Source organism: Condylura cristata, unplaced genomic scaffold (assembly GCF_000260355.1).
Source record: "Condylura cristata isolate star-nosed mole 26May11 unplaced genomic scaffold, ConCri1.0 scaffold00029, whole genome shotgun sequence".
NCBI classification, from domain to species: domain Eukaryota; kingdom Metazoa; phylum Chordata; class Mammalia; order Eulipotyphla; family Talpidae; genus Condylura; species Condylura cristata.
Window position 1 is genome coordinate 24710087 of NW_004567130.1, and position 12406 is coordinate 24722492.

At 42.7% G+C, this 12406-nt stretch overlaps 2 protein-coding genes across 3 annotated transcripts in view; one reads left to right on the plus strand and one right to left on the minus strand.

Moving 5' to 3' along the window:
- The window catches only part of PLD5 (phospholipase D family, member 5), a 163787-nt gene extending 159847 nt beyond the window's left edge, over positions 1-3940 (plus strand). For both annotated transcript variants that reach the window (XM_004691049.2, XM_004691050.2), the window contains exon 10: positions 370-3940. In XM_004691049.2, the coding sequence (XP_004691106.1) occupies positions 370-626 (257 nt within the window). In that variant the 3' untranslated portion in view covers positions 627-3940. The remainder of the gene's footprint in view (positions 1-369) is intronic.
- Positions 3941-9725: 5785 nt separating this feature from the next.
- Positions 9726-11006, minus strand: BECN2 (beclin 2). Its single transcript, XM_004690776.1, has one exon. It carries the CDS (start codon positions 11004-11006, stop codon positions 9726-9728), a length of 1281 nt encoding a protein of 426 aa, XP_004690833.1.
- Positions 11007-12406: the final 1400 nt, after the last annotated feature.

Genomic DNA, 12406 nt, shown 5'->3' on the forward strand with positions numbered 1-12406 from the left:
AATTATTCACAAGCTTTTTACATTAATTCCTATATGTCTTAAATGTTGCTGTATTTAGTGTGTCTTGTGACTGTCAATAAGAAATAACATTTACAAAAAAGTACAGCGGATTCCTTGTTTTGAGTTTCAAGTTGAGCAAAGCTGAAGAAAATGCCAAAATAATATGTAAATATTAATGTGCCATATGTAAGGCTTCTTGGGATTTTTTTTTTCCTTCTAAGCTGTCACCACAATTCAGTCTCCCTGTCGTTATTCCTGGGTGTTTACCTTACTTTTTTTTTTAATAGAATCTGTACCATATTTCATTACATGGGGTATATTCCCCAGTGGGTCTTAATAATTCCCACGATTTCCTTCCTTCGCTTACAGGAAATTTCGACTGGGTAGGGAATGACTTTACCCAGAATGCTGGCACAGGCCTGGTGATCAACCAAGCAGATGTGAGGAACAACCGGAGCATCATTAAACAGCTGAAAGACGTGTTTGAGAGGGACTGGTACTCACCTTATGCCAGAACCTTACAGCCCACCAAACAGCCAAACTGCTCAAGCCTAGTCAAACTCAAAGCGCCGTCCAATAAAACTGCCCCCTACAGCCTGAGTGGGAAGGACCCCAAAAGTGTCTAACTGGCTGAGAAACTGAGAGGATCGGCTGTATTTCATATTTATATCAAAGGACTTGAGGAGAGAAAAATGATTTAATATGTCTTTTTTTTAGGGGAAAAAAGCACACTTACAAGAAATATTCTCTGAATGACATGTAATACCTACTACTATCTTCATGGTGTGTACACTAAATTTGAGACTTTTGTATATGTTACTTCTGACAGAGAATGTCATTTTAGCTTGGAAGTTAGTTTTTATGTTTACATACAAATTTTAAGATTTTATGCTTCTTCTTTCTCATTTTAGAACTTTTTCTGCTGACCCACACGGTCAGTTATTAGGCAGCTTAGCATGAGGTAAGCTCTTTCACACCATTCTGAGAACTGCTGACTTACAGGGGACTCTGAGGACGCTGCCCTAGAGAAGAGACTGATCAAATCAAGTATTTACCCTTGTAAACCAATTCCAAGACCTATTTGGTCAGTTAAGCATGAACAACTTATCTCTCATGCCAGTTGTCAAGACTCTTAAAGAAATACCTTTTTTTTTTTTGTCTTCCTGCTTTATTCTTCTAATACTGTAACTTTTTTTAAATCAATTTCTCTTTTCACAAAATGTCCTTACTATGTAGATAGAGTCCCTCATTCCAAGTAATAACGTCTCTTGAAAATGTAAGAATTCCTCAGAATGGATACAAAATGGAAGTAGCCATCTTCAATTTTCACCTTTAAACTTCATTTTGCTGATCAAACTGATATTTTAAAACCACAACCAGCAATAGATAACCCTTCTCTCGAACTCAAAAATATTATGTAGCCACATGCTAAAATTCAGTATGCTGCTAGGTTTGCATAATGAAAACACAGTAGTTTTCACATTCTTGTTTAGTTTATGCTACTATCAAGGACAGACATGCATCAGTGAATTTTAATTTCTTTAGACTCATTATGCTGCTCAGAGTTCGCCAGAAAAGTTTATAAAGCTATTTAATATACCTTCTGCTATTTAATATACCAAATGCTTTTCAGCGAAATGCAATTTAAATACTGTGCTTAACATATTTTACTAAGAAAACAGAATACTGAACTATTATTCTATAATGTCATTGTGTGTTCTTTTATATCTATACAATATTTAACCTTATATTAATGGAGACCGCGCTACACAAGAGAGAGGCATGCCCTCTTCGGAGCCCGGAGCTGGCACCATCAGCATGTCCCGTCTGAAGGCTGCTCCTGGCTCTCTCTGGGCCAGAGGGGTCCTACACCCCTTGGCCTGGGGTTTCTATTGGTAATGTAGGGACAGAAATACCTACCTCGTGAAGATGTCGTTATGGTAGGAAACATTTATAACTTGTTTTGAAATCAAAAGAACCTATATAAATGCTAAGCATTCTGATGTACATTCTTTTTCTTGAAATAACCTGTGTGGTCTCCTGGCATGATCCACACCAGGTTCTCCTGGTGTGACTGGAGAAGGAGAAGCAGATGCAGAACATCCATCTATAAGTGTGGAGGAGAAGACAGCAACTTGAAGTCACTGCTGGAGATCTGGATTGTCATTGTTTCAATGGAACTTTGCTTTATTGGGTCACTTTGGCATAAATTACATAAATTGCATCAGAGCCGGAAGAGCAATCAATTCTATATATATTTTTAAACTTCTACAGACTTGATATCTAATATGCCAGAAAGAGGGATGTAGAATCCAATGTATCTTAGCCAGTGGGTTCACTTGGTGTCGAATGTCTATCGCTGATCATCTAGCGATCACAAAACATCCTTTCTTATTGTTGTCAAGTATTGTATTACTGGATATTTCACCAGGCAGTGAAGAGAGCCATATCTGAAGGATATGTTTGGGGTTGTTTTTTTTTTATGAATTATTGGGGAAATCTTAATGAAATTCTACATCAATCAAGGCCAGCCCATAAAACTTTAAATATTCCCCATGTGCCTAATGCTTGTTTGAGCAGAGAGTTCTCCCGCCAGTCATCTCAGTAGAGTCAATTTAATTTTGTTGATGAATTTTTAAACTTACTTTTGATTTGTTTTCTTACATCATTGTTCTTCCTTCAGGTGTTGTCCAGTAGAGGGTTTTTTAAAAGACAGAAAGCAAAAATCAGGTGTAGAAACACACATACCAAGCTTACTATGGAGCAAAGAAAAAGTACTAGAAATGACATCCAAAGTGAGACGAGAGGGCTGCTCCCCGATAGTTCTCAATGTCTCCTGGATGTCTGTCACGGCCACGGCACAAGCAGGCTTGATGTAGTGAGCCCCTTCGCTGTCACCAGGCTTCACATGTTAGGAGGCGAGAACTTGTTCTGTATGAGATGACCACCATTGTCGTTTCCGTCCAGGTCTCTCAGAAGGGTAGCACCAGGAAATGCGTCTGGATTCTTGCACCCCGCAAAGCCCTAGATCCCCAGAAGGCCATCTGTCCAGGGTCTGCAGGCGGCCGCCACTTCACTGACCCCAGGGAGCAGTGTTGGCTTTCTGCGCAGTCAGGAGATAGTCCCGGGCAGAAAAGGTCATCCATGGGCCCTGGCTCCTGAGAGAATTCTAAATTTTACAAAACTGTCCTTTTCATTTGGGTGCGTTGTGAACCCCGGGGAGGAGCAGTTTTCTACTTTTTGACATTGCTAAAGAAAAACAGACTCCTGACTTTCAGCTTCCCCCGTAAGCATCCCAGGAGTTAATTTTTTGAGGGGGAAAAAAAAAAGCAAAATGAAAACACTGGTTTCAGCTTATCTGATGTATGTTCACACCAGAAATTATGACAAGTGTGAATCCTGACCTCCGTTTTCTCCCCTTGAACATTCCAGGAGTTATTTCCAAAGAGGAGGGGAGCAAGGAGGTCAGACACCAACACAGTTTGAAGTGACATTTTCTATTTCTGTGTGGCGAACATTAATCGAGTGCCTTAATCATTCTCAAGCATTGAGTTGAAACAGTGATGGACCGTGTGAGGACAGGCCTGACTGACTGGCGCCCCCGGGACCTCCTGGAGGCCCCACAGTTGAGACGTGCACAGTCACTGACTTCAGCAGTTTCTAGCAGCCAAATCACACAAGTTTGGCCACTTCTGAAGCAACTCATTGATTCCCTCTGTCAAGTAGCAACAGTGCTGGCTTTCGGGTCCCCACACTGGCCATTCTTCTGTCAGATAATTGATTCAGATCATTGAGTTTACAAACCACTGGCGAGGCAGTGACCACCTTGGCGTTGGGCTCTGTAAATGCCAAGCTCGAGTACCCAACAGTAAGAGTGAAGCACACTCCCCTGTCCCCGCTGTTTGTAAAAGACCTTCCAATGTCCTGCGAAAAACAGAATGAAACTGATGCTTTTAAGAAGTCCAAGTCGACCCAGTAGGGAAGAAAAGAAGGCCAGGGAGACGCTGCCGCTGCTTAGCGCTGGCACCACGCTCTCATCGAGCTGCGCGGCAGTTTCCCTCCTCGCGCTTCTGATTGGTTCTTATCAAAATGGGTCTGATCACATTTCGGTGGATCTTGCCCTATGAAAATACGTTTTGTTACTGCAGTTGCTGTTGCGTTAAAAGTGCCTCTCTGAAACTGGAACTGACAGAAGCCCGTTTCCCACCCGCCTGTGTTTATTTGAAGGAACTTGAACTCACTTTGGTGTTTCTGTTCATTTTTAGGAATTTTATTGAGCCATTATTATTAGGGGGGAATTAAAATACTATAAGAATTTCTAGGTAAGGCCAGACCCGGGGTCCTGATGTCTCAGGAATTGTATTCCAAACTCTGCCCCTTCTTTGCTATCTTTGACCAATCTATGTGATAGATCTATGTGAGCTTCTCTGGTCAAAATTCTCTCCATTATGTTCAGTATTTAAAGAATGTAAAAAGCTGCCTTCATTCGCAACAGTTACCTTCTGTAATGAAGAGACACTTTGCTGCTGGTTTTTAAGCTCCGTTTCTTATAAACAGCCCCATATATTGCAGATGAATGTTTTATTTTTTGGTTTTTCTATACTTATTTTCACTTGTATGCTTCGCTTGTAAATCTTTCGAAGGATAAATGTAATGTCTGTTTCACCTAAGGTGGATTGACTAAATTAATCCATGTTCAGCATTTTTCCACTTGCTATGATTGAGCATCTTTTCTTTCCCGTTGGCAACCAAATAGTTGTCATTGTTACATTATTGATCTGAATTTTTGGAGACTTTTTAATAGCCCTAAAGTCCGCCCGGGTTCATAGACCAGCGTTCCCATTTGAATAAATTCCCATCTTTGGATGAATAATGAAGATATTGCTTTTTATACTTACTAGGTAGGTATTCTTCAGAAATTTCTTGACCACACCTTATGATTTTGACTCATTGACGGTCTTGTACTTACAGAGTTCCAAAAAGGATCTTTGATCACCTATGCTTTATTGGCAGTTTGGTGAAAAGAAATGAGGTACACTAGACTATGATGCATTTCCTTTTGCTATGTTAAACAACTAAACTTCTAATTCTGTTATAAAGGATATCTTGATTTTTTAAGTGTTCCTTTATGTAAGAAAGATATGGTTGTACCTGGACATATCTATATGTCCCTAAATAAATTGGTGTGATAAAGGGCTGAATTTGAACTCTCCAACATTTCATATAGCCAAATGCTTGGTTCTTTTCATTCTGTGGAATTTTTCCTTCTCAGCTCAATCTTAGGAATAAATCAGTGTCCCATCACCTTCTAGTCTTCACTCTGTGTCATAAAAGATGCAGAATGCAGTGGATCCAGTGAACTACAGTAAGACCAATGTGTATCACCTGCCAAAGCACCTTTGAATCCTGTTCTTCTTCTAGTAAATAAAAAAAAGAAAGTTTGTTTCCAATGTGTATAGGTATCCAATAAATAAATAAATCATCATTTTTTAGTGAAGTAACCATTGTAGAATTCAGGTTTTACATTCCGGCCCAGCAACAGAAAGGCATTCAAGGTATTACTTGATGACAGAAAAGTCTACCTGCCCTACTTACACTTCTTCTTTCTTCTTTCCAGACTGAAATTCATGATTAAATATTCTTAATGTCTACTCAACAAATACACATTGAATCTCAGGCTTAAAAAATATCTTCAACGTTTTCCAAGCCAACTACTTAGAATTCATAAATGGCCTTCACATTTGACAGAGTTGAGGTTCTACTCAAGTCAGACATAGTTGGAGTGTTTAGTACAGTGCCTTTCCTAAGACCCACATGGAATACAATTTTACAGATTTGTTAAAGTAATTTGGATCTGAGGGAAGGTCATTTTCTGAAAAAGTGCGCATGTTATATCCATAGTGGGTACCTTCCTATAAAGAGAAGGAATATAAATAGGCATATTCTTTTCAAGCTGTCATTGGAGAGTTTAGCAAAGGCTTAATTAATAAGGACAGCTTTCTGAATCTGCAGTAGTCATTAATAACTTGAGTTCTTAGAAGTTTCTAAGTCCTACAATTTCATGGTTTTTTACTTTGGACTGAGTCTGACGAGAGTCAGACATTAAATAAAGATTTTGATGTATTTTAATTTCATTCTAGAGAATAAACAGTAACAAGAAATGTTCTTCTTTTTAAAAAGTGTTATCTGGCTCTCAAACACATTCCTTTTAACCTCAGATGTATTAAAAACTAATTCTTTTATGGACCCTACTGCCTCTCAAAAGGAGCAGTTCCGAGCTTCCTCTAAGACACAAACACTGATAATCACAGTCCCTAATCTATATTGTACTTCCATAGTGTACAGCAGACCTTGGGAGTATGCCTTCAATTTCCAGGATTAAAAATACTGACACGATATGTGATTTTCCAATATTAATTGGAAGGAGTTCTTTAAAAACAAGTCAGTAAATATGATCCATCAATATTCATGTGAATCAGAGCTTAACATACAATTTCAATTACACTTAGTTCAAAATGCAGATTACCTGTTTCTCTAGAAAGTATTATTAAGGGTACAACACCATACATTCAAGGAAAGTCATGGTATTAAAAAATACTTTGAAAAATACTTCATGAGAAAATGTCATTGAGAGAAAAATTCTTTTGTCCTCAGCAGGAAATGTAAATGATGTTATCCATTTTTTAAGACAGAGGTAGAACGCTAGGATTTCTAGCTGAATTTCAGACTTGAAAAAGCTGTCATAGGCCAGGGAATGGGCTAGAAAAAGAACTATACCCAGCAGTGGCGTTGTTGTGAAATAGCTTTCGATGCAATTAGAGCCCTCCTTTGGGGACTGTAAATATGAGATATGTGAGAAGGATCTAGAAAGACTTAGGTCACCCTAATGGTACCTCCTGAGAGCAGAAATCACAACTCCTTCTAGTAAGGATGGCTTGTTCGTTCAGCATCTCTGCTCTGGGGTTACTGGTGTCATGATTCCTGAACAGTAAAACTGGACTTTGTAGTTACTGAATTACTTTCCAATGTCCCTTACTTTCTTATGTACCGACACAAATAAACTCATGTTCATTGAGCCTGCGTGTCTGTTCTTGGCAATCTAGAGGTGTCTGGGACACACGCTTGCTGAAACGGCCCTTGGCTTGTTTGCTGCCGCTTGCTGGTGGTATCCAGGTGGCCTGGTGTCCTGCCGTGCCACTCCTCCTGTGTGGAGGCCCACCCGGAACAACCTGGTGCAACAGTGTGACGGGTGTGTAGTCTGCTCTGGAGTGAGGACGCTCAAAAAAGCAAGACCAATTCTTTTATTGCTTTATTTTTTTCACCTAGAAATAATGGAGAAAAGCAGGAAACATGGCCACATGGCTGTTTGGGGGGGTTGAGCAGTGTTCGTGTTTTTGTCTATTCACAGACATGAGTGTAGGGGTCTTGTTTAGGTTTTTCCCCATCACAGTCACAGTATGACCTGATTTTTCGTGTTCTGTGAAATCGTTTATGTTTAAGAGGAAAACTTAGCTTGGCCTGGCCAGATCAGTTGACAGCAGTCAGTGGCTACTTTTTTCTTTCTCAGATTTCATATTATATTTGATTTTTGTCTCAACGGGCAAATAATTTTGCCTATTTTTAAAAACATATTGACTCTTTGAAACCTAATCCAGTTACCTTGTAGAAAATCTCATTCTCAATTAATCTGACAATCTCTTTGTGATGACATTTGACTTGTTCCAGTAAACTAGAAATTTGTTCCAGTTAATTCTCTGAATGCCAAAGCTAGTGCTCTAAGGCAGTTTATAGTTCTGTGAGAAGATCCTGGAACAAAGGAAATAGCTCCCGCAGGATAGAGAGGAAAGAGTAGGGATGTCTTGGAACAGAAGGAATTATGGCAGAGATGGGGTGGGAGGGTTTGGGGGGAGAATGGGGGTGTATGAAGGAGAAGGATGAGGGGGGCAGAGTTCCTGAGCTCTCAAAAGCCGTGGTAAGGATTAGAGAATTTATCTGAGAGGAGTGGAGAAGGAGGTGAATAAACTGGGTACGTTGCATAAATAGTCCCCTGGGGCACTCCTTTTCAATTTTCAGCTCAGTATGGGTTCATCTCCTCCTCCTACTGGCCATTGGATTGCGCCATCAGCAGAAACATTCCCAGTTCACCGTACGGTCCACACCACTCACCTCCAGGACAACTGCAGCATAGCAGCGCACCCCAGTGTGACACACTTCTCACTCTAAATCAAAGATGTTTAGAATGTACTGAAAGGGACAAAGCAGAGGGCTTATATGATACAATCAGAACAAAAGGAATAGCCACTGCTTCCCCACAGTGCGACTACGTGCAGTGTCCAGACGCTTTTATTTTCTCATCAAAAAGTCAAAGTCCTCACCTTTCTCTTTAGCACCCCCCTCCTCATCCCCATTTCTAGTTCCTTCCTTTGGCATTCCTTAATCCCTCTTGAAAATGGCAGTAATCTCATCATCCCTTAGTTAATCTCTGCTTTCATTTTGAATTCGTCCAGTGGGACAAGAATACAAAGGAGAAGGATGAGGTGTCTCTGGGGACAGCAATGACTTTGGTTTGCTCTGGATAAACAAAGTAACGCCATCTCACCATCCGCCTTTAAATTATACATTCTCTGCGTGTTTCAATGTCATTTATTTTCCAGCTTCCTTGAGAGATAATCGACAAACACTAGTGTGTAAGTTTGACAGTGTTCATCATTGTGTTTGATCTCCATTTATCATGAAATGTTTACTTAACAGCCCATTGTCTCTATAGATACCCAAAGACAGTATTTTTCTCCTTGTGAGCAAAACACTTTGGATTTATTTTCTTATTTATTTCTGCATCCAAGTCCTGGGTATGGGGGTGTGAGAGAATTCAGAGACAGAGTAGGGAACGCCACAGGTAGATTGACTGAAATACACAGCTGAGGGGAGCAGACAGGAGAGGTCTGCCGCACCGTGTGGGTCAGCTCCCTGACTGGGAATTGAACTCGTGCTGCGGTGGCTGAGGGTCGCATCATAGCCCTGTACTTTATACCCTTGGGCCACCATGGAGGGCCCCTTAGGATTTATTTTCTAACAACCTTTGTGTATATCATAAAACAGTCATGTTGTTCATGATAGCCAAGTCTATTCCTTTTGACCATCTTCACCCAACTCCCTCCCCCGCCCCTGCCTCCCGGGACAGGAAATCTGTCTTTCTGGTCATGTACAAGTGAGACCGTACAGTATGTGTCTTTCTCTGGCTGACACTTTCCTTAGCATGGCACCTTCCAGGTCTACCATAGATGCATTACATTCTTCCGTTTTTCTGAAAACAGTAGTCAATAATATTTTCACAAATGGAACTTTTAAGGCCAAAAAAAAAAATCGCTCTCTCCCTCAGAGTTTTTTTTTTTTTGTTTTTATCATTTTTTTATTACAAAGTTTATTTTTACATCATTTTGCACATTTTTTTTTCCATCTCGATTGTAATCCCCACGGGTTTCCCATCACCAAGTCACCCCTGTGCCACCACCATAGTCCCGCGCATTTCCCTCCCTCCCCCCCTTTGATCCCATTCCCCACTCCGCCCCCACAGAATGTCTCTGGTCTATGGTTGTTCATTATTTTTGTTATTTTCTCGCCTGGTCCATTATACTCCTGCTATGAGTGACACCATCCGGTATTTTTCTTTCTCTTTCTGGCTCCTCAGAGTTATTTTTAACAACACATCCTTCAATTCACCAAAGTTATTTTTGATGATACCTTAAGGAAACCCAGTCAAGACTCCACTTAAAATTGATAAGCATGAGCTTGAGTGCTTTGGTCCACTGTTCCTCCGTGTTGCGGTAGGTTCGAATAGAATAGAACTTTCTGCTGCCTCCAGGCTCCTCCATCAGGCCTTTCTCCACGTGAATCCTGTAGGGGAAGCAGAGACCCACCTTGCCTTTCCCTGCCTCTTCCTTGAACTGGTGCATGCAATCCAAGAAAGCCATCATGGCCCGATCAAATTGGTCATCCACAGACCTACTCGTCCCCCCACCCCGAAACAGTGGCAGTTCAACAGCGTCCTCTGCTGATAAAGGCTTCAGATAGGAATGGCTCCCGCGGGGGACCAGCTGATACCTCTGGAACTTCAGCCCAATTGCGTTGCTCAGGGCAAGGAGCAGCAAGGCTGTCTGTCCCCAGGCCGCGTTAATCTCACTCCAGCACACATGGGCCCTGGGGAGGGAGCCCAACCGGAAGTTATTGATGATGCCCAAGGGGCCGTCCTCGCAGATCTCAAAGGTGGCCCTGAAGATGTTGGTTTTCTCCAGTCGGGCCTGCTGGTTTTGGGCATGACATAGCTGGTTCTCCACACTCCTCAGCTCGTCCAGCAGTTCCAGATGTTGCCATTGCAAAAAGCTGTGCTCCCTCTGGTCCAGTATTTCCTGCTGCTCCAGCATCTCTGTCTCAGCTTGGGCTGCCTCAAGCTCTGCTGCTGCTGTGTCTCGGCTCCTCTCCACCTCCTCCAGCTCCTGGACCAGTCTCGCCTCCTCCAGCTCTAGCTCCTTCAGGGCGTCCTGCAGGGCTTCCGTCTCATCCGGGCCTGCTTCCTGCTTGCTCTCCAGTAAGCATCTGTAGCTCTGACTCTCAGATTCCGTGATAGTAATTTCAGTGTCAAGTTGCTCTAACAGCCTGTCAGTACAGTTCTGACAGAGGGGATGGTCCACATCTTTTTCACTAGAGAGGATATCAAAAATGTCCCCTGTGAACTTCTGGATGCTATGAAGAGTTGTTGTGGAGCCAAACTTCCCAAGCAGGATGTAGCTGTGGGGACTGTCCCTGGAGGCCCTGCCACCACCAGAGAGGGTCCTGCCAGAGGCGCCATATTGTATGTTTCCAATACCTGAGTCTCTCCAGGAGACAGCGCTTCCCTCCTGGGCTTCTCCCCACTCCCAGTGCGCTGAGGTGAGCTTCCACACTGCAGGGGACTGACTCAGCTTCAGGGGCTGGTGGCAGTGCTGGCAGAGGAAGCGGATGGACGACATGGTGGGCCCTCTTCCTGACCCTAGCTTTCCTCTGGTTCCCCAGGGCTCACCCACTCAGATGTGTGTGTTTTTAAGCTCCTCAAGGGTGATTCTTTTAAAATGCATATCCCATTTTGTCTCTTCCCTACTTAAAACTTATTTAACCTTTTTTAACCTTCTTAAAACCATCTTGTCACTTTCCTCTATAAAACCCCTTCCGGCTCCTCCAGCTCCTCCGAAGAGTGATTCTTTCTAAAAGAAAAATGTGGTCTCCCTCCCCTCCTTAATGTTTTCAAGAGGCGCCTTAATGTGGCCTTTCTGTAAGTAAAACCTGACCTTAGCAGCTCCCTCCTGCAGATGTTGAATGCCTCATCTTCCCTCAGGTGAAGTCCCATCACCTCAGCCTGTCACCGAGGTCTCTGCCCATCTTTCCTGCTCTTCCCCTCCCCCTATTTCTGCCATCCTCCCCCATGGGCTCCTCCTTGATTCTGCAAATTGTTCCAGTTTTTCCAGCATCCTCTATTGTCCTCCTGGGCTAGAAGCCATTTCTTCCAGGAAGCCCTCCCACAAAATGAAAGTCTCTGCTGCAATAACAACCTTAACACCTTTATCACATAGCAATGTAATGGGCATACAAGAAGAACTGTTTGACTGACAAACTAAATACAGCTGGCAGATACATATTTTACCATCAAGTCAAACGGAGGCACAGCTGCACAGGTAATCCGTTCAGTACATGGCATTACATAGCATTAGAATCAAACTTACAAAAAATTTTACAAATATGTTCACTTTTCAGCCAACCATATGTGGGCTAGCACATATTTTCGCCAGAGATACTTGCTCTAAAACAAAGCCTGAGGAACTTCTAACCCACAATTGTGGCCCCGGTAGAGCGGGGAGTAACACAAAAACACAGAGAGGACATCTGTGTGCATCTGGTCTGCAGCTACCCAGGCCGGGAGGGTCACTGCCGCTTCAGGAGCTGAAAGAACTTGGTGGCTTCGGCATGATCCCACAGGTTTGCTGTTCTATGATTTTTTTTTAAAGATTTATTTGTGCATACAGAACTGGGGTACAGGCCAGAGGCTCAGGGGCGGTGAGAGGCTTCACGAGAGACAGAGCGAGGAGCAGAACAGGCAGATCAGTGAAGCACACTGCTGAGGGGAGCAGCGGGCGGGTCAGGAGAGGTCTGCCACGCCATGTGGTCACCTCCGGGGGAGGCGGGGATCGAACTCATGCGGAAGCGGCTTTAGCTTCTCAGTGCTGTGCTTTAACTCGCTGCGCCCCCAGGGAGGGCCCTGTTCTATTATTTTTTTTTAAAGAATTATTTATTCATGCATACAGAACTGGGGTGCAAGCCAGAGATGCAGGGATGGTGAGAGGCTTCCCCACAGGCAGAGTGGTAGCAGAACAAGCTG